At 49.0% G+C, this 22553-nt stretch overlaps 2 protein-coding genes across 13 annotated transcripts in view; one reads left to right on the top strand and one right to left on the bottom strand.

Moving 5' to 3' along the window:
- The window catches only part of cdh23 (cadherin-related 23), a 658884-nt gene that overhangs the window by 105645 nt on the left and 530686 nt on the right, over nt 1–22553 (bottom strand). The gene's annotated exons all lie outside the window — the stretch shown is intronic.
- The window catches only part of vsir (V-set immunoregulatory receptor), a 48651-nt gene that overhangs the window by 17760 nt on the left and 8338 nt on the right, over nt 1–22553 (top strand). Inside the window, exons 2-6 of the mRNA XM_068020434.1 lie at nt 3949–4356; nt 5254–5322; nt 9130–9240; nt 15055–15082; nt 17153–17331. Of these exons, the coding sequence (XP_067876535.1) occupies nt 3949–4356; nt 5254–5322; nt 9130–9240; nt 15055–15082; nt 17153–17331 (795 nt within the window). The remainder of the gene's footprint in view (nt 1–3948; nt 4357–5253; nt 5323–9129; nt 9241–15054; nt 15083–17152; nt 17332–22553) is intronic.

Raw genomic sequence — 22553 nt, 5'->3', positions numbered from 1 at the left:
TTACTAGATTTGGTACAAAACATGCCCTGTCACTGCAGAGAAATCAAATAACGCGTTCAACTTTAGAGTCTGGGCAGTAGAGTACGTCAAATGAAGTCACGTGTAAACTGTATAGTTCTCTGGTAAGATCACAGCTCCAGTGCAGTGTCCAACAAGTCTCTGTGACATTGTCCATGGTCTTCTCTTTTATACGGACAACAATATTATATGCAATGTAGTATTTTGCTGCTGAAGTGTAGACATGTTTCTCATTAACATTCAGAGACAGTGACCAGCCTCATACAATGATTACCTAAGAAAATGATGTGTCGGGAAAAGACCAGAAAAGACACTCATAATGGCCATAGCATCATAACTGAAGACTTCATTCCCACAAGCAACCTTTTATTCATGTTCAAATTGGATCTTTTTTCATTAGCCCAACAAAGAGCTTACAGATATTGTGGCTCTGGCATTACGTTCCTGGAGAGTTCTTCCTGTTTGAGTGTCTGTTTATTTTTATATGATTTTTCCCCACCTACCCCCACCACCACCCCACCAAAGTATAACACAGGCATGACACATTGAAACATTACCAAGTGGGAGGGGAACAGGTTGAATTAACAGCTCGGCTTCGTTGCTGATTTGAAGGGGTGTTTGTGAGAAACTTAATCAGCCATCAGGCATTGAAACCTGTTGAGAAACAGCAACCTCAGCGACAGTGCGGCGATGACCTGCTAATTTTCTGGGTGATGGAGGTTACCATCAGAAGGTTGTGGGTTCAAGTCTCACTCCAGGACTTCAGCACAAAATCAAGGCTGATACTCCAGTGCAGTATTGAGGGAGTGCTGCACTGTCGGAGGTGCGGTCTTTCTGATAAGATATCAAACAAAGGTTGCCCTGAGCTCATGAAAGGCACTGTAGAAATTCAAAGTGTTTTTCTTGCTCACCCTCTGGGTGATCAGAGATTTACGGGGCAGTGAGGGGAATACATTTTAAAATAGAAAATAGAAATTAACTGCTTGCTAATGACGAGACAGATGGATGAAGCAGACCAGACATAAGTTAGGTACTTAGTTTAGAGATACAGCACTGAAACAGGCCCTTCGGCCCACCGAGTCTGTGCCGACCATCAACCACCCATTTATACTAATCCTACATTAAACCCATATTCCTACCACATCCCCACCTGTCCCTATATTTTCCCTACCACCTACCTATACTATGGCAATTTATAATGGCCAATTAACCTATCAACCTGCAAGTCTTTGGCATGTGGGAGGAAACCGGAGCACCCGGCGGAAACCCACGCAGACACAGGGAGAACTCCACACAGGCAGTACCCAGAATTGAACCCGGGTCGCTGGAGCTGTGAGGCTGCGGTGCTAACCACTGTGCCGCTTGATACTATTGTATCAAGACGATTAAACTTAACAATATGTGATGAGGAAATGAAAGGAACTGTTCAGCTAAAGTGTGATCAAAGCTACTGTACTTACTTGATAATGAGCACAAGCCTTCAAATGGCAGAAGGGTCGGTAACCAGTGGACACAGATTGAAGATGATTGACTGGCAAAAGAACCAGAGACAGCACAGATCAGTTGGGCCAAATGGCCTGTTTCTGTGCTGGAAATTTTATGTATACATACAGTTTTTTTTACACAATGAGTTGTTATCTGAAATGTACCTCCTGAAAGGGGGATGGTAGCAGATTCAGTGGTGGCTTTCAAAAGAGAGTTGGATAAATAGTTGAAGGGAAAACATTTACAGAGCTATGGAGAAAGTGCAGGAGAGTGGGATTAATTGGATAGCTCTAGCAAAGAGCGGGCACAGATATGACGGGCCGAATGGCCTCATTCTGTGCTGTATCATTCTATGTTAACACATTCTGAAATGCTTTGTTTACTGTTCTGTGTTCCAGATATTCAACTGCACAGGAAAGCCTCTTTGCAAACTTGAGATTATCTTTTGAGAACACAAAGCACCACCATATGAAATGACGCACTGGCAACACATGCTGCAATCAGTCTGCCTTTGCTAACTATATATGTAAAAAAAAAAATTTTGAGCCCATTACACAGCAGGCTTGTGGGGCAGGAGAGAGGTTTTACCATTCCAGTATATCAAAGTTGAGGTGCCAAGTGTATAAGATGGGAAAGAAAGGCAGTCATTTCCTGCTGGCGTTTTCTGACCCAGAGCCAAGAATTCACAATCAACTGCCAACCTACAAATGATTCTCTCCAATAGCTAATAAATTCAGGTTGTGCCTTTTTAAAATCAATTACCAGATTCTGCCTTGGCAGAACAGTCACATGGCACAACACCCTCGTTATAGAACAGCCCATCATCTGTTTAACCACGAGAGACCTCCGAGTTTATACAAGTACTGAAATGCCTGAATTGCTATCTTTCCTCACAATCTTCAATTATGTGCCAGTGAAATAACTTACATTTGAATTCAGCTCTCATCAAAACAGAATGATCAGGTCCAAATTGCACATCAATTAATTGCACAGCAGAGAGCAGTAAAAGCCAATTAGAAGGTGTTTATAAGGTACTTTTTTTCATCCTGGTCTGGGCACAAGGAACTCAGTTTGACATCTGTCCCAGGAAGAAGCTGAAGAGGAACATAAGATGCAAAGTGCTCTGAAGACAAAATAACATCACCTGTAAAGCACGTCTCATTGGTAGAACACTCTCCACTCAGAAGGTTAAAAACTTGGGCTCTGCACCAGGGTCTGGGTAAATTCAGATGAGATGACCCCCCTCTCGGCTGCCCTCTCAGGTGGACATAAAAGATCCCATGGGACTATTTTGAAGAGGAGCAGGGGCATTCTCCCTGGGGTGCTGGGTAATCTTTGTCCCTCAACTAACATCACAAAAAGCAAATGGTCTGGTCATTTATCTCATTGCTGTTTGTGGGATCTTGCTGTATGCAAAGTGCCCGTCACGTTTCCTACATTTCAACAGTGACGACACTTCCAAAGTACGTAATTTTGGGTCATCCTGTGATTGTCAAAGGCGCTACATAAATGCAAGCTCTTTCTTTTAAATAAAATGAGGTGAAGTGCCGAGTGTGAGATTTGCCAGTCATGAGCACAATTGGAGATGGGACTGGAAGATTAACGCCTGATCTGCTCTCCACCTGGGAGCCTCATCTCACTGAATGCTCTGTAAAATCAATTCGTGTAATCCTGGGGCGGGGGAGTGCTGCATTGTCGCAAGGATCAGAGATTGGCCACGGATAAATGGACCAGTTCCGAGACCTCACTTAAAGATGCTGTTGTGCAGCCAAATAGGAACTAGTCAGCATGCACTGATCTTTTGTCTCCTTACGAGAGTGTGCCGACATTCTGCTCATTGTTTCTCAGCTCTGAATCAGAATATCATGGGAACAAGTCCCACTCCCCAGAGGCATGAGGATAATAATCTAGGCTGGCGTTCCAGTACAGTGCTGAGGCAGTGCTGCACTGTTGGAGGTGCCATCTTTCAGATGAGTCATGTTAAAACGAGACCCCATTTGCTCTCTCAGGTGCATGTAAAAGATCCCATGGCACCATATCGAACAAAAGTAGGGGAGTTCTTCCCGTGTCCTGGCTGATATCTATCCCTCAATCAATATCAATAAAAACAGATGATATGGTCATAATCACATTGCTGTTTGCGGGATCTTGCTGTGTGCAAACGGGCTGTGGCATTTCCTATATTACAACAGTGGCTACACTTCAACAGTACTTCATTGGCTACAAAGTGGTTCGGGATGATCTGAGGTCACGAAAGGCGCTATATAAATGCAAGTTTTTTTTCTCCTTTAAAGCACAGCCAAGACTGGCATTTCACCATCAACTGAATCAAGATGCAAATGCGTGACACCAACACGCCACAGTTACTCTCGACCACAAAAATCATGCTATGTTACAATTGTTGTTGTTTGTTCTGAACTTTATACATGCTTTCTCCCTCTGCAGATCAAGCTACAGTGTTGAAGGTATCGAGCGGTCACATGGTCTACACATGCTCAGAAGGACTAAATGTCACCTTTAAGTGCAGCCTGTCCGGACACCTAAAGGACAGGCATGACATCTTGGCCAAGTTGTGGTACTACAGCCGTAGCAAGAACGATACGTGCGCAGAGAAGATGCACATCCGGAACACCTCGAACAAATGGGAGACCCACAATCAGTACAAGGGCCAGGGAGTCTACATGAGCTCAGACCACAAGGGCGTATTCTGGGTCACCCTGACCAACCTGGTGCCAGATGATGAGGGAGTTTACTGTTGTGTGGTACACGAGCTGCACAGATCGCAGGAAAGTAAACACCACCCGGAAATCAAGCTGACCGTGCACGGCACTATGGAGCTCAAGGTCACTCGTGGTATGTTTCTATAGAAAATGATTCTGTCGGGTACTACACTTGGTCAGACTGTTCTCGATACCTAACCAATGACCCGGGGGGTGGGGGGGGGGGGTCTCAGCCAATATTTGTCCCTCAACCAAGATCACAAAACACAGGTGGTCTGGCAATTAATCGCATTGCTGTTTGTGGGATCATGCTGTGCACAAAGAGCCTGCCACGTTTCCTACTTGTTAACAGTGATTACACTTTAAAAGTGCGTAATTGGCTGCAAAGTGTTTTGGGACATCCACACCTCGGAAAGAAATGGTCAGACTGTAATGGAGATGAGGTCCTGTACTCACTCTGCAGCAGCAACAATATGCTTTTAAAGTAGTGAAATGTCCCAAGATGCTCCACGGGAGTGTTATCAAACAAAATCTGACACCGAAATATTAGGACAGGTGACTCAAAGCCTGTCTCCATTTCTTGGCCAACATTCATCACTCAACATGACTAAAATAGATTATCTGGTCATTTATCTCATTGCTGCTTGTGGGATCTTGCTTTGCACAAATTGGCTGCCCCATTTCCTACATTACAACAGTGACTATACTTCAAAAAGTACTTAGTTGGTTGTAAAGCACCATGGGACACTGGGATCATGAATGCATCTTTAAACTTGTAAAAGGAAAAATTCAGGACTGATATGTTCACATGAAGCATGATCAATACCTGAATATTCTTCCAGTTAAGGGAGTGGAGGTAACGTGATCTGACAGACAGTTAGGTTGAAGGAAGAGTTGGGTGGCGAAATGGCTTCCCTCATTTGTGATTAATGTGGGTGTCTGAAAGGATCAATCCCAACTTTTCTCATTGAATCGTGGAGAGATTACCCTTTACAACTGATCCAATATTCCCATTTTTTTTTATATACAGGAAATGGAACTCACACCTCTTATCAAAAGTGTACTTTTCATGATGCTAGTGCACAGCCAGACACAGAAGGTAAGATATTTGCACTCTCGTATTATATTTCGGGACTAACTATCCCTTCTCAACCTCTATGTACTCTGTGAGATGGTTGACTACATCGCTCTTCTGCGACATCTCTCTTCAATTGTCCAGCTCAATGGGACTGCCCTTGCTTGGCTCGTTTCACTTGTCCCTATCTGAGTATCTCCAGCAATGGCTTCTCTTCCTGGCCCTGCACCGTCACCCTCCAGAGTCCCTAAAGGATCCTTCAGCAATCCTTCCTCACCTCTGTGCTACTCCTTTGTGGACTTGCAGACTTGGGATAAGCATCTATACAGACGCTGATGACACCCTGTTCTACCTCTCCAGCAGCTCTTTACGCCCTTCCATTAAAACTATGCAGGTTCCTTATCCACAATTGTTGAATCAGAAGAGTACAGCACAGGAGGAGGCCATCCGGCCCATCCAGTCTGCTTCAGCTCTTTCCAAAAGCAATCCAGTTAGTTCCACTCCCCTGCTTTTTCCTAATATCCCTGCCAATGTTTCCCCTTCGAGTATTTATCTAATTCCCTTTTGAGGGCTACTGTTGAATCTGTTTCCACCACCCGATCAAGCAGTGCATCCCAAATCCGAACCACCCGTTGCGCAAAGAACCGTTTCCTCATGTGGTCTCTGGTTCTTAAATCTGTGCCCTTTAGTTATTGACCCCTCAGCCATTGGAAACAGTTTCTCTTCATTTAACATTTTAAACACCTCTACTGAATCTCCTCTTAGCCTTCTCTGTTCTAAGAACAGTGCACCACAAGTTCCTCATTGATAATATCGAAGCTACCATCATCTTGGACACTCACCATAAAAACCTCCATCTCAGGCTGAAGCAAACTGTTTGCAACTAGTTGACCTTCAGCTGAGCTTCCAACCCCACGTTCGCTGCATCACACGAGACCAAGATTGCAATATCACATCAAGTGGAAGACCTCACCTGTACATGGCACACATTGGGGCACATTTGCTAATTAAGCATTCACAACAAGGTGCCACATTTATGGGGAAGACCTCACACATACAAAGGAACGTTTGAAAATTTATAACGGAAATACACTACTTCTGAGGCACATTGTAACTTGGCAAGTTCTAAGTTATTCCACTCCGCAGTGACTTCAGGCAGTCATTTTCACAACGCCCCTGTATTGGAACTATTGTCTACAAAATGATTCGCTGAAACTGAAAAAACAGCACTGGAAACAAGAATACATGATAGACAGCCCTCAATTACACAAGACGATGTTACTCATTGCATAACCCTGTACACCACAATTTTCTATTCTACATCATAATTGCTGCATCCTTAATAAATGTGTGTTTAAATATGTAGCTTTTCTGACCATACATTACTTACAGGAACAAAGGAACATGAGCTGGTAACTCAGCTTATCGACTATGCTCCACCATTTTATTCGCCAGGACAGTTTTGTGCTATTGGTCTTAACGAATTACCTTATCCCCATAGCCTCAACACCCTTACATCCTAAATACTTATCTTCCTTTTTAACATCTTACTTTACCTTGCATTGGTGGCCCTTTGGGATTTTGTGGAATCAATGCCTCATTTAAAGTATTAACATTATTAACACAGGTTTGTACGCTAATATCGCACACATTCATTTCTAGGTCACAATGCAAGTTTGTGTATAACATGTCTATTTCCATGATACTTGGTGTAGTTTACAGGAGTAACGTAAAGCTGCACTCGGCCAGAGAATGTAAGCCCTTCAGAAATGATAGCAGAATTGGAGGGGCGCAAAGTAAAATTTGAAGTAAAGCCTGATTGGTCTAAACTGGTCCAATGAGGAGCTGGCTCACTGCTTTTAGGAAAGAGTGAGATGCTGCTGGACAGGAAGTTGATCAGGAGCAGCACCAATCAGGGTTGGGTGGTAGGTAGGGGTTTTGCAAACCAGATCACGAACGAGGCTCAATCTCCTCGCACCAAGTCTACACCACGTGTTTTCCAATTGGAGGGTGTGGGTAGGCATCCAGGAACAGGAACAAGGCCCTTTTCTTTTTACACAAACTAATCCAGAATGCGGAGGCCGATTTCTGATAGCCACAACACAGCACCGACAACACTTGAACTTCTGTTGACAATTTATTCACACTGCCCTTCAAGAGGGTTGTGGCGGGAGGTGGGTCAGACTTGCTTGCGAGAAACTAGTGCCTGAAGGGGTATAAAAGATGAAGAAGTATTCAATGAATGGCCTGACACTGGGAAGTTCCGAGGAACTAAGGGACCTTGGCGTGTTTGTCCATCGATCTCTGAAGGCAGAAGGGCAGGTTAATAGGGTGGTGAAAAAGACATACGGGACACTTGCCTTTATCAATTGAGGCACAGATTACAAAAGGAGGGAGGTCACGTTGGAGTTGTACAGAACTTTGGTAAGGCCACAGCTGGAGTACTGTGTGCAATTCTGGTCGCCACATTATAGGAAGGATGTGATTGCATTGGAGGGGGTGCAGAGGCGATTCACCAGGATGTTGCCTGGGATGGAACATTTAAGCTATGAAGAGAGGTTGGATAGGCTTGGGTTGTTTTCACTGGAGCAGAGAAGACTGAGGGGTGACCTGATCGAGGTGTACAAGATTATGAGGGGCATGGACAGGGTGGATAGGGAGCAGCTGTTCCCCTTAGTTGAAGGATCAGTTACAAGGGGTCACAAGTTTAAGGTGAGGGGCGGGAGGTTTAAGGGGGATTTGAGGAAGAACTTTTTTTACCCAGAGGGTGGTGACAGTCTGGAATGCCCTGCCTGGGAGGGTGGTAGAGGCAGGTTGCCTCACATCCTTTAAAAAGTACCTGGATGAGCACTTGGCACGTCATAACATTCCAGGCTATGGGCCAAGTGCTGGCAAATGGGATTAGGTAGACAGGTCAGGTGTTTTAATGCATCGGTGCAGACTCGATGGGCCGAAGGGCCTCTTCTGCACTGTATTATTCTGTGATTCTATGAAGTAGTTTCCTTGTATTGTGTTTGGGTGTAATGCTTACCAGAGTGTGCATTTTTGTTAGTATGGTTGACAGAACCAAGGTGGGTAGATGGATTTAAGACAGAGATCAGCCACAATGGAATGATGCAACATGCTTGAGGGGCTGAATGGTCTCCCCCTGTTCCTGTGTAGTGGGAAACTAGGTAGCGAGGATTGCAAAGCATAAGGGAGCCTGCACAAATTGCCTCTGTGGGTCAAGCGTACCCAGAGGCAAATCTGTCTTAACGTATTTTTTCCTTTAAAAACTTGACACAGAAGTCATAGACATTACTGGTTATGTGCGCGCTTTGCCAGGAGAGAAGGGGTTAAATTTTGACTGTATGCGATTGTGTAAAGTGGAGAAACAGTGAATTGACAGCCCTTCTGAGGTCAATTAGGGATAAAAATCAGGGAGCGATATAAAACGGGCTGTCCACTCGCTACTGGCTGCTTTATCACGATTCCACAACACTGAGATTAGCCCCAAGGATTCAGACAGAGAAAATCTCTGTTCCTTCTATTCTGAAGGTGTGCGTTATGAAGTTACAGTATAAACATTAAAATTCCAAGTATTGGCAAATTTCAAAGGGAATTGTGTAAATACTGGAAGGGATATTACAGGGCTTTGGGGAAAGAGGAGGGGAGTGAGATAATCAGATAGGTCAACAACAGACCCGATGGGCAGAATGGCCTCCTTCTGTGCCGCATCACCCAATGATAATGTTGCAAATGTGTTTAACCCTCTGATCAATCGCTGTGCCTGTACGTGTCACTGAGTTGTGTACGTCGAATAATCCTTTGCTTTCTGATTATCTCCCCAAGCCACCACTGCTGCAGCTCTGGCCATTATGGGATGTGTGATTGGCATCTTGTCATTGCCCCTGATTCTGCTCCTCATTTACAAACAGAGGCATGGAGCAGCCACCAGGAGAAGTAAGTGAAATACCCATGCTTATGGCAACGCTGCAAATCACAGCCTGCTCCGTCATTCATTACGATCATGGCTGATCTTTGGCTTCAACTCCACTTTCCCGCCTGCTCCCTGTATCCCTTGACTCCCTGAGACACCAAAATCTGTCTATCCCAGCCTTAAATACATTGAACGATGGAGCATCCATAACCCTCTGGGGTAGAGAATTCCAAAGATTCACAACCCTTTGAGTGAAGTAATTTCTCCTCATCTCAGTCCTTAACAATTGGCCTCTTATCCTGAGGCTGTGTCCCCATGTTCTAGATTCCCCAACCAGGGGAAACAACCTCTCAGTGTCTACCCTGTCAAGCCCCTTCAGAATTTTGTACGTTTCAATGAGATCACCTCTCATTCTTCTGAACTCTAGAGAATATCGACCCAATTTACTCAGCCTGTCATCATAGGACAACCCCCTCATCCCAAGCACCAATCTAGTGAACCTTGGCTGAACCATCCCCAATGCAAGTATATCTTTTCTTAAATACGGAGACCAAAACTGCTCACAGTATTCCAGGTGTGATCTCGCCAAAGCCCTGTACAACTGTAGCAAGACTTACCTATTCTTTTGCTCTAATCCCGTTGCAATAAAGGCCAATAGGTACTGCATAGCTGCCGTCCAGTGATATTTGTGGGCAGCAACCCCCTGCAAATAGTGATGTATTCCCAGTGACCCCTTGCAATTACGAACATGCATGGTGACATGCCCTGACACTAGTGACACGCTCCTGGGGACCCCCCTGCAGATACAGGCACGCTGCCGGGGACCCCCCTGCAGATACAGGCACGCTGCCGGGGACCCCCCTGCAGATACAGGCACGCTGCCGGGGACCCCCCTGCAGATACAGGCACGCTGCCGGGGACCCCCCTGCAGATACAGGCACGCTCCCGGGGACCCCCCTGCAGATACAGGCACGCTGCCGGGGACCCCCCTGCAGATACAGGCACGCTGCCGGGGACCCCCCTGCAGATACAGGCACGCTGCCGGGGACCCCCCTGCAGATACAGGCACGCTGCCGGGGACCCCCCTGCAGATACAGGCACGCTCCCGGGGACCCCCCTGCAGATACAGACACGCTCCCGGGGACCCCCCTGCAGATACAGACACGCTCCCGGGGACCCCCGCAATTACTGACAACACTGTGCAACTTGTGCTTTTATTCCACTGCTATATTGAGCAGAAATTAGTGATTGATTTTCTCCACACCACCTGGTGTCATCTTTAAATAACAGGTATTTGCCTCGAACAAGATTTCTGATACTGAATGGCAGTGAAGAATCCATTTCATAATCAGATACTTCTGAAAATTAGATGGAGTGACATTACCTGTCTATATATGTTCTCCTGTTTACAGTAATGAAAGTCTCCAAGCTTCATCAATGCCAGAGGTTTGCATTTATATAGCATCCTTATCTTATGTCTCTATCCTTGTACTTCACATGCAATGAGTGGCCCTGTAAGTGCAGTGTGTAATGTGGGTGAACAGGGCATCTATTTTACATACAACTAAATCCCGCATCGAGTGGGAAGTTAAGATGAATGAGCAGCTAAGCTGTTTTTGCCTGTGTTGGCTGAGAGAAGAATATTATTGTTCACAGTGTTTGATATTCACCCGAGAGTGAGACAGGGCCATGGTCTGAATCAAAACTAGAAATGCTGGAAATACTCAGCATCTGTGGAGAGAGAAGCAGAGTTAACGTTTCAGGTCAGTGACCCTTCATCAGAACTGAAGTTCTGCAATAAGGCCAGCTCTGGCGATCACTGGCAGTTCTGAAGGGTCATTGACCTGAAAAGTTAACTCTGCTTCTCTCTCCACAGATGCTGCCAGACCTGAGTATTTCCAGCATTTCTTGTTTTTATTTCAGATTTCCAGCATCTGCAGTATTTTGCTTTTAATTTACCATGGTCTGAATCTATATTTGTAGCACAGCACCTTCACAAAGTTGCACTGCAGTCATTGTCAGCCTAGATGAAATTTACTCAAACCTGTGGTTTGAGCTTCAGAGAAAGTCTAACCTAATTAGCGTTTGATGAAGGCATTATAGAAATAGCAGAGGTTTCAGGAACTGATGATTATAATCAGAGACATTCTACAATACTTTCCTTCTCCGCTTCCATTTTGGCTCAACCAAAGTAGCACAAACAAACTGTTCTCAGCAACATTATCAAATATTACTGGCAGAAAAAGACCTTGACCTTTCTTTGGCCGCCTTGTCTCGAGAGACAATGGGTAAGCGCCTGGAGGTGGTCAGTGGTTTGTGAAGCAGCGCCTGGAGTGGCTATAAAGGCCAATTCGAAAGACACAGACTCTTCCACAGGCGCTGCAGATAAAATTGGTTGTCGGGGCTGTTACACAGTTGGCTCTCTCCTTGCGCTTTTGTCTTTTTTCTTGCCAACTGCTAAGTCTCTTCGACTCGCCACTCTTTAGCCCCACCTTTATGGCTGTCCGCCAGCTCTGGCGATCATGGACAACTGACTCCCACGACTTGTGGTCAATGTCACAGGACTTCATGTCGCATTTGCAGATGTCTTTAAAGCGGAGACATGGATGGCCGGTGGGTCTGATACCAGTGACGAGCTCGCTGTACAATGTGTCTTTGGGGATCCTGCCATCTTCCATGCGGCTCACGTGGCCAAGCCATCTCAAGCGCCGCTGACTCAGTAGTGTGTATAAGCTGGGGATGTTGGCCGCCTCGAGGACTTCTGTGTTGGAGATACGGTCCTGCCACCTGATGCCAAGGATTCTCCGGAGGCAGTGAAGATGGAATGAGTTGAGACGTCGCTCTTGGCTGACACACGTTGTCCAGGCCTCGCTGCCGTAGAGCAAGGGACTGAGGACACAGGCTTGAAACACTCGGACTTTTGTGTTCTGTGTCAGTGAGCCATTTTCCCACACTCTCTTGGCCAGTCTGGACATAGCAGTGGAAGCCTTTCCCATGCGCTTGTTGATTTCTGCATCGAGAGACAGGTTACTGGTGTTAGTTGAGCCTAGGTAGGTGAACTCTTGAACCACTTCCAGAGTGTGGTCGCCGATATTGATGGATGGAACATTTCTGACATCCTGTCCCATGATGTCCGTTTTCTTGAGGCTGATGGTTAGGCCAAATTCATTGCAGGCAGCCGCAATCCTGTTGATGAGACTCTGCAGACACTCTTAGGTGTGGGATGTTACTGCAGCATCGTCAGCAAAGAGGAGTTCCCTGATGAGGACCTTCCGTACTTTGGTCTTCGCTCTAAGACGGACAAGGTTGAACAACCTGCCATCTGATCTTGTGTGGAGGAAAATTCCTTCTTCTGAAGACTTGAACGTATGTGAAAGCAGCAGGGAGAAGATGATCCCAAACAGTGCAGGTGCGAGAACACAGCCCTGTTTCACGCCACTCAGGATAGGAAAGGGGTCTGATGAGGCGCCGCTATGTTGAATTGTGCCTTTCATATTGTCATGGAATGAGGTGATGATACTTAGTAGCTTTGGTGGACATCCGATCTTTGCTAGTCTGAAGAGTCCACGTTCTGCTGACGAGGTCAAAGGCTTTGGTGAGATCTATGAAAGCAACACAGAGGGGAATCTGCTGTTTGCGGCATTTCTCCTGTAGCTGGCGAAGGGAGAACAGCATGTTAATAGTGGATCTCTCTGCTTGAAAGCCACACTGTGCCTCAGGGTAGACATGCTCAGCCAGCTTCTGGAGTCTGTTAAAAGCGACTCAAGCGAAGCCTTTCCCCACTATGCTGAGCAGGGAGATTCCACGGTCGTTGTTGCAGTCACCGCGGTCACCCTTGTTCTTATGGAGGGTGATGATATTGGCATCGCGCATGTCCTGAGGTACTGCTCCCTCATCCCAGCACAGGCAAAGCAGTTCTTGGAGTGCTAAGAGTATAGCAGGCTTGGTACTCTGATTATTTCAGGGACTTTCCCACTGGCTAGAGAATCAATACCATCACTGAGTTCCGATTTTGTTGGCTGTTCGTCCAGCTCATCCATGACTGGCAGAGACTGGGCTGCATTGAGGGCGGTCTCAGTGACAACATTTTCACTGGAGTACAGTTCTCGGTAGTGCTCCACCCAGCGGTCCATTTGCTTGCGTTGGTCAGTGATCGTGTCCCCTGATTTAGAATTGAGGGGGTGGGGGCGATCTTCTTGATGGTTGGCCCAAAAGCTCTCTTAATGCCATCATACATTCCTCTGATGTTTCCGGTGTCGGAGGCCAGCTGAATACGACTGCATAAGTGTTGCCAGTAGTCATTTGCACAGCGCTCCTGGCTACTTTTAAGTGCTACGGATGTTAACTCGCTGGGAGCTTTCTTGTAATTCAACAGTGCAGTGCGCTTAGCGCTATGACAGGTTCCAGCTGTTCAAAGTGAGATTGAAATCTTCTGCATTCTGCTTCTCACGTTTGCCAAAGGTGGTCATTGCTGAGTCATAGACAGCATCTCTGATGTGGGCATACTTGGTCTCTGCATCCCCTGCAGGAGTGTTTTGAAGGGCTTTTCCAAGTGTATTTAGAAACTTATGTAACAGCCGTGGATAAGAAATTCTGCTAGTGTTGATGCGCAGGCGGCCCTTCTGCTTAGAGTGATGTAGCTTCTTTGGTTTGAGTCTAACTTTGCTGCACACCAGGGAGTGGTCGGTGTCGCAGTCCGCACTGTGGAAGCTGCGTGTGATTTGGACGTTGTTTATAGAGGCTCGCCTTGTGATGATGAGGTCCAGCTGGTGCCAATGACATGATCTTGGGTGTCTCCATGAAACCTGGTGACAGGGTTTAGTTTGAAAGAATGAGTTGGTGATGCAGAGGTTATGATAGGTACACAACTCCAGCAGTCTCTGTCTATACTTATTCATCGTTCCAATGCCATAGCGCCCGAGGCAGGAGGGCCATGAGTCATGGTCGGCCCCAACCCTGGCATTAAAGTCCCCCAGCAGGACCAAATGTTCGGTATTAGGAATGCTGCTCATGATGTTATGGAGTTCCTTGTAGAACTGGTCTTTAACTTTAGGTGAGGAGCAGTGTTGGAGCATAGGTGCTGAGTAGGTGTACTGGACCAGAGGTGGTGAGCAGTCGGATGGACAGTATGTGTTCCGTGCCACTTGAAGGTGGTTCTATCATGCTGAGCAAAGAGTTTCTGATGGCAAAGCCCACTCCATGCTGTCTTGGTTCTTAAGGATCCCTACCCTACCAGTAGGTATAGTCTTGCTCTCTTAGAGATCTGCTCGCAGGGAGGCGTGTCTCCTGAAGTGCTGCAATGTCCACATTGAGTCTACTGAGCTCATTGTTAATGATGGCGGTCCTCCGAGAGTCGTTGATTTGTGTAAGGTCTTCCTACAGGCCAGGACACACAGTTCTGAAGTTCCAGCTTGCAAAACGAAGGGCTGGTAACTTCTTTCCTTTTTTTGTCATGCTAATTGGTGCAGTGTTACAGTCCACTTGTCGGGCAATGACCCTGAGCTCCAAGCACCCATTGAGGCAGGTGGACTGTGGCGGGACAGAACATCATCAAATATTACTGGTGGAAAAAGACCTTTGACTTCAGATGCATTTAAGGGCAAGCGAGATAAGTACAAGGCAGAAATGAATGGAAGGCTGTGCTGGGAGGGTCAGATGAAGACTCATGTGTAGCATCAATGCTGGCATTGAGCAGTTGGGCCAAATGGCGTTTTTCTGTGCTGTATACTCGATTTAATTCACATCTAAGTTATAAAACTTTAAATCGTTAAATCGTTTGAGCCTTTTCCACAGAAACCTGCACCTAACAGTCTCACCTAACTTGTTTTTCATTGCAGGAGCCCATGAGCTTGTCCGAATGGATAGGTAAGTCTTTTTGTCCTCACAATATTTTTTTAAAAACAAGTGAATTTAATCCTTTTCTTTGCCTAGTCAAACAGGAGTACACAAGGTCCCAGAACTTCAGTCAATTCAAGCCACAGTGTCCACTAGGAAGTGCCTATGATGGAGGCGGGGAGAGTAAACAGATAAATCAACGATAAATCTTACTTCTAATTTTTTTTTCTGTCCAGTCACGACACAGCCATTGCAATATTGGGTATTTAGTGGAGTGGACCTGTACTTCATCTCTCTACTATAATGTTGCTTTAACACTTTAATGAACTTGGTCCTACCATTCTGCAGATAATTCACTGAAGTGCAGAGACGCTGCCTCCCACACAAGGGGCTCGATTTTACTGACCCATCGTCAGGAGCGGCGGCGGGCGATAAAAGTGGCCGCCACCATGATGTTGCGTGCGGCGGCTAATTTATCTACAACAGTCAGCCCGCCCCCCCCCAAACCATCATGCAGAGGAGGCGGGCTCTCTGATACTGGCAATGGCGTCAGCTGCCTGTGCGCGGGGGCCATTTTCATAGGACAGCAACCCCCCCCCCCCCCACACACAATGCACTGATTTCAAATCTATCGCCCCTTTCCTACCCCCCGATAAGTAAATTACGTATTCGCCCTCCTCCCCTCACCCCACAAAATACTTAACCTTTCACATTTAACCAAACTGAACCAAGTGCAGAGGTCACCCCGCCCTTCCCACCATCCCCTTACACTAGTGATGTAAATCCGACACCGTTCCTCTCCCCCCTCCCCTCACTGAAAACCATAAGCTGCTCCCCCACCTTCCCCACCGAGGTGGCGCCTGCTTTCCCTGAACAGGAAAGTGAAGGAGTGAGTGCCGACCATCGCTCAGAAGATCGTGGCCCCAAGTTAAGATTGCTGTGTATTGGATTTAAATTCATGCATTGCCTTTATTTAAATATGTTAATCCGGGTCCTGTCGCCCAGCGGTGGGGCGGGGGAAGATTGAGAGGATTGAGCCCGGCGTTCCTGGCGTCGGACACCATGGCAGGCCGCCACCGGAATGATCTTCCGGCACCTTCCCTCCCCCTAGCCACGGAGCCCGCATCGGCAGCTTTGCGAAATTCCAGCCAAGGAAATGGGTAGATTGACCATGGGCTACTTCTCATGACTTCTAAGCATCTGGCTTCGGGGCAGAAGTGATGGAGGTCTTTCTGTAGCAGGGCAGGGGAGGCGGTGGCTTGGTGGAAGTGTCACTGGGCTATAAATCCAGAAACCCAGGCTAATGCTCTGGGGACACGGGTTCGAATCCCACCTTGGCAGATGGTGAAATTTGAATTCAATTAAAAAATCTGGAATTAAAAAAAAAAGCTAGTCTAATGGTAACCATTGTCGATTGTTTTAAAAACCCCACCTGGTTCACTAATGTCCTTCAGGGAAGGAAATCTGACTTCCTCATCTGGTCTGGCCTAATTTGATTCCAGACCCACAGCAATGTGATTGACTCTTAAAAGCCCTCTGAAATGGCCAAGCAAGCCACTCAGTTCAAGTGCAATTAGGGATGGGCAACAAATGCTGGCCTTGCCAACAACACCCACAAACCAAAAAAAAAAATCAGCTCTCCTTCCTCTCGCCAACGCACAGGGGGCCCCCCCCCACCCCGAGACCGCAGCTTGCTGCTGGGAGTATCACCACAACGTTTGCTCAGTTACTCTTTGCCTTTTACTTCTTCACTGGTGTGCCCAGATTTAAATACCAATGGCCTGCTGGTTAGCTCAACCCTGCTGCCTGATTGGTGGGAAGTTCCTCAGAGGACTGGGATTTGCTATGGATAGCAGTTTGAGTTTGATGTAGGTTAATGTGCTCATTGGGTTTATCTACGGCCCAGGAGGCTCCAGGATGCTGAGCAAAATTTAAAAAAAAATTGGAGAGTCATAATTTCCTTTAAAATAAAGGATCGTGACACACAAAGTTGGGGAAATTACCCTGAAACGATCAAACTGTTTTGTACTAACTGATGGAACTAAACAATCCCAGATCAACAAGGAATGAAATAGTCACCTTTGTTTCTCGGATTTACAGCGAGGCCATCGGAGTGGAGAATCCCGTATTTGAGGAAGTTTCAGCTCAAAATTCAGAAATGAAATCAAGAGCACCAGATATCCGCAGCCGGCTTCAGTCAGACTCCGATCGCCATCTCCTCTCTGAACCCAACACTCCGCTTTCCCCCGAGACCGCTCCACGATTCTTTCCAATACTGGGTAGGCTGGTTTTCTTCCATCTATTGCGTGCGTGGGAATGTTACGAAAACTGTCATATTTGTATCGGGCAGTGACCAATGGATGCCCTATAAATGCCTCACTTGTGCAACCTCTGAATTCTTAAATGTCAGTCGTGCCTCAGTCTGTTGCACTCTTGACCACTGAGACAGAAGGTTGCGGGTTCAACAGCCACTTCAGAAATTTGAGCACAAAGATCTTTGCTGACATGTCTGTCCCAGTATTGATGGTACTGAGGGAGTGCTGCACTCTTGAAGGTTACATTTTTCAGTTGAGTTGTTAAATTGACTCCCTGTCTATCCTCTGAGGTGAAATGATCCCTTTGCACTATTGTACAGAGGAGCAGAGAAGTTCTCCCTGGTGCCCTGGTCAATATTTCTCTCTCAACCAATGGCTGAGATTTTCTGCTGCCCGCTGAGGCAGGGGGTGGGGGGCATGTAGTACCATGAGGCGGTGGAGGGCCCATTGCCTCTCCATCGCCAAGTGATCTTCCTGGGGGTGAGGTCGGCAGACGATGGCCTCCCCACACAGAGGCTAACTGAGGCTCTAAGTGGCCTCTTAACAGCCAATTAAGGGCCTCTTCCCGCTGCCACCGGGATCTCACCTGCAGCAGGTGACTGCCTCCTGTCATGCGGGGAGGACGCTTTGTAACATGAAATGCCCTCCCAGCGTGCTTTTGGGGGGGGCGGGCATCCCTTCTCTGGGTAATCTGTGGCTTATCCGGTCATTATCACATTGATGTTTGTGGGATCTTGCTGTGTGCAAATTGCCTGCTGCCTTTCCTACATTCCAACAGTGATGACACTTCAAATGTTACTTGATTGGTTGTAAAGCGCTTCGGGATATCCTGAGTTTGTGAAGGGATGCTATATAAATGCAGGCGCGAGGAGTCAGGGAGGGAGGGCGGGGGTGAGGTCGAGAGAGGGGCGGGGGTGAGGTCGAGAGAGGGGCGGGGGGAAGGGAGAGCGCGAGGGGCGGGGGGAAGGGAGAGCGCGAGGGGCGGGGGGAAGGGAGAGCGCGAGGGGCGGGGGAAAGGGAGAGCGCGAGGGGCGGGGGGAAAGGGAGAGCGCGAGGGGCGGGGGGAAGGGGAGAGCGCGAGGGGCGGGGGGAAGGGAGAGCGCGAGGGGCGGGGGGAAGGGAGAGCGCGAGGGGCGGGGGGAAGGGAGAGCGCGAGGGGCGGGGGGGAAGGGAGAGCGCGAGGGGCGGGGGGGAAGGGAGAGCGCGAGGGGCGGGGGGGAAGGGAGAGCGCGAGGGGCGGGGGGGAAGGGAGAGCGCGAGGGGCGGGGGGGAAGGGAGAGCGCGAGGGGCGGGGGGAAGGGAGAGCGCGAGGGGCGGGGGGAAGGGAGAGCGCGAGGGGCGGGGGGAAGGGAGAGCGCGAGGGGCGGGGGGAAGGGAGAGCGCGAGGGGCGGGGGGAAGGGAGAGCGCGAGGGGCGGGGGGAAGGGAGAGCGCGAGGGGCGGGGGGAAGGGAGAGCGCGAGGGGCGGGGGGAAGGGAGAGCGCGAGGGGCGGGGGGAAGGGAGAGCGCGAGGGGCGGGGGGAAGGGAGAGCGCGAGGGGCGGGGGGAAGGGAGAGCGCGAGGGGCGGGGGGAAGGGAGAGCGCGAGGGGCGGGGGGAAGGGAGAGCGCGAGGGGCGGGGGGAAGGGAGAGCGCGAGGGGCGGGGGGAAGGGAGAGCGCGAGGGGCGGGGGGAAGGGAGAGCGCGAGGGGCGGGGGGAAGGGAGAGCGCGAGGGGCGGGGGGAAGGGAGAGCGCGAGGGGCGGGGGGAAGGGAGAGCGCGAGGGGCGGGGGGAAGGGAGAGCGCGAGGGGCGGGGGGAAGGGAGAGCGCGAGGGGCGGGGGGAAGGGAGAGCGCGAGGGGCGGGGGGAAGGGAGAGCGCGAGGGGCGGGGGGAAGGGAGAGCGCGAGGGGGGGGGGAAGGGAGAGCGCGAGGGGGGGGGGGAAGGGAGAGCGCGAGGGGGGGGGGAAGGGAGAGCGCGAGGGGGGGGAAGGGAGAGCGCGAGGGGGGGGAAGGGAGAGCGCGAGGGGGGGGGGAAGGGAGAGCGCGAGGGGGGGGGAAGGGAGAGCGCGAGGGGGGGGGAAGGGAGAGCGCGAGGGGGGGGGAAGGGAGAGCGCGAGGGGGGGGGAAGGGAGAGCGCGAGGGGGGGGGAAGGGAGAGCGCGAGGGGGGGGGAAGGGAGAGCGCGAGGGGGGGGGAAGGGAGAGCGCGAGGGGGGGGGAAGGGAGAGCGCGAGGGGGGGGGAAGGGAGAGCGCGAGGGGGGGGGAAGGGAGAGCGCGAGGGGGGGGGAAGGGAGAGCGCGAGGGGGGGGGAAGGGAGAGCGCGAGGGGGGGGGAAGGGAGAGCGCGAGGGGGGGGGAAGGGAGAGCGCGAGGGGGGGGGAAGGGAGAGCGCGAGGGGGGGGGAAGGGAGAGCGCGAGGGGGGGGGGAAGGGAGAGCGCGAGGGGGGGGGAAGGGAGAGCGCGAGGGGGGGGGGAAGGGAGAGCGCGAGGGGGGGGAAGGGAGAGCGCGAGGGGGGGGAAGGGAGAGCGCGAGGGGGGGGAAGGGAGAGCGCGAGGGGGGGGGAAGGGAGAGCGCGAGGGGGGGGGAAGGGAGAGCGCGAGGGGGGGGAAGGGAGAGCGCGAGGGGGGGGAAGGGAGAGCGCGAGGGGGGGGGAAGGGAGAGCGCGGGGGGGGGAAGGGAGAGCGCGAGGGGGGGGAAGGGAGAGTGCGGGGGGGGGCGAAGGGAGAGCGCGGGGGGGGGCGAAGGGAGAGCGCGGGGGGGGGGCAAAGGGAGAGTGCGGGGGGGGGCAAAGGGAGAGTGCGGGGGGGGGCGAAGGGAGAGTGCGGGGGGGGGGCGAAGGGAGAGTGCGGGGGGGGGCGAAGGGAGAGTGCGGGGGGGGGCGAAGGGAGAGTGCGGGGGGGGGCGAAGGGAGAGCGCGGGGGGGGCGAAGGGAGAGCACGGCGGGGGGGGGGGGGGGGGGGGGGAGAGGGAGAGGGAGTTACAACCTTTTTAATTTATATTTTGCACTGTTGAGGTCTGAACATGCTGAAACCCGATTAAAACCGGACTTCAATAGAGAGGTGTAAATACTGCAGTCAGAGAGCTACAGCAACTGTGTTCATACCTGGGCAGGCAGTGGTACTGTGGTTAACAGCCAGAAGCTTTTGCAGAGATGGTTAGGGCTGTGCACACTAACTGGTGCATCACACTGAGACATTGCAGTCAAGTGCTACTTAAATGTTGCACGCATTTCCAGATATACTGAACTTAAAGCGAAATAACAACTTGCACTTAAATAGCGCCTAAAATGTCCCAAAGCTCTTCACACGAGGTTTATCAAACAAAATTTGACACCGAGCCACACAAGGAGATATTAGAACAGGTGACCAAAGGCTTGATCAAACAGGTAGGTTTTAAGGACTTCTTAAAAGGAGGGAGAGATAGAGAGGCAGAAAGGTTTAGGAAGGAAATTCCAGAATTTAAGGCCGAGGCAGCTAAAGGCACAGCCACCAAAAGTGCAGCAATGAAAATCGGGAATGCGCAAGAGACCAGAATTGGAGCTGAACCGAGATCTCGGAGGGTTGTAGGGCTGGAAAAGGTTAGAGTGAAAGGAAACCAAAGTAATCCAGCACTTTATGGGCTAAAGATCTCTGATCGCTATGTATGAGACACATTGTAAATGCAGAGAGGGTAACTTTGACTTTTTGCCACAGTGCACAATGGACGATTGCAAATTGGCAGTCGGTTTTACACCTCGTCCAATTTTATATTTCCATTTAACGTAATTTCTTGGTGACTGCGGGTGTACAAAAAAGGCCTCAGGAACATCCCTCACCTCAACAAACACACAATAACACAGCAGTCCCATTATGCAGAAAATAATCAGCATACACTTTCACTGTCAATCCTGGAACTTGCAACATAGAGGATAGAAGATGCACAGAAATTAAAAAGAGCAAGATTTTGTAATACAAAAATCACACACAGCAGTAAAATAGCAGGAAATACAGGTATTAATTGCCAGGATTCCAACCACTTCATAGGTTGAAAACTATTGCACAAGCCCACGATGCCACAGAAAACCACTTCCTGTTAAGACAGAGTCAGGTACAAATCGACCTCAGCACTGAAAATTCATGACATTATTCAACATTTCTACTCCCACTGCCACAGTTAAAAAACCTTATTACAACCTAACGATATGACAGCTTCATCGCCACCTTTGGAAAAGGTGAATGAACACAGCTCTGTACTATTTTTCAGGAATTAAAAAGCAACAACTCCAACAAGATGAATGAACAGTGAGACAACAGTCCCCTGTGAATATATTACATTAACTATTGATGACTATTAGAGGCAGTGCCTCTGTGCAGGAGGTTCTGGAAGAACAAATGACAAATTATCAAAATAACGGGTTAACTTGCAGTTCATTCCGGATCATCATAACTTGCTGCGTAAAGAAGAAAAACTCATCTTCGGCACCCTAGCCTCCTTGCCAATTATTTTAGATCAGTGTCTCCTCTGGCTCCCGCCCCTCCTGCCTGAGGAAACAGTTTGTGAAGGACCGTCCTCCCTCTCTGAGGACTTGACTAACTTGAACAAAAGTTAGCCGTAAGTGAAGAGAACCAAAGTCAAACTGATTTTTCTAACACTTCATAATAGCTTTGGGAAATTTTCCTTTTTTCTACCGTTGCGAGTATCCAACAAAATCTTTCGTTCATGGGGAGATTGCGTACGGCCTTCTGATCCACGTTTGGAAATATCGATGACGAGTGTAGGCAGGAACAGGAAGTAGGAGCCATAATCTGAATGGCTATGTTCAAACAACAAATCTTTACACAATCTGGAGAGATAACACTGTCCTGAATGGCTTTGATCCAATGCTGCTTTCTATGTATAATATATATGTATTTTTACGACTGAGGTAGGAGGAGTGCACTGTTACTTCAGTCCCACCTCTCCACAGGTCACAATGTATTTTTAAAATTTTCACACTTATTGAAATAATCAGATACACTATTTCCCCCAGAATAGAACACATTAACCAGGTTTCTTTACTGTACAACAAACTTAACAGATTATGAAACAAGTCTTAACTAGGAATGAAGTAAAACAATATCACATCAATCCATTTTTAAAAAAAATCCAACATTGAAGTCCCCTTTCTACCTGAAACAAATATTAAAGTCCAATTTCACCTTAGTCCCTTCACACTCACACACATACATA

The sequence above is a fragment of the Heterodontus francisci genome, chromosome 42, assembly GCF_036365525.1.
Source record: "Heterodontus francisci isolate sHetFra1 chromosome 42, sHetFra1.hap1, whole genome shotgun sequence".
Classification (NCBI taxonomy): domain Eukaryota; kingdom Metazoa; phylum Chordata; class Chondrichthyes; order Heterodontiformes; family Heterodontidae; genus Heterodontus; species Heterodontus francisci.
Note: the sequence above shows the minus strand (reverse complement) of the source record. Positions and strands in the feature narration are given on the sequence as shown.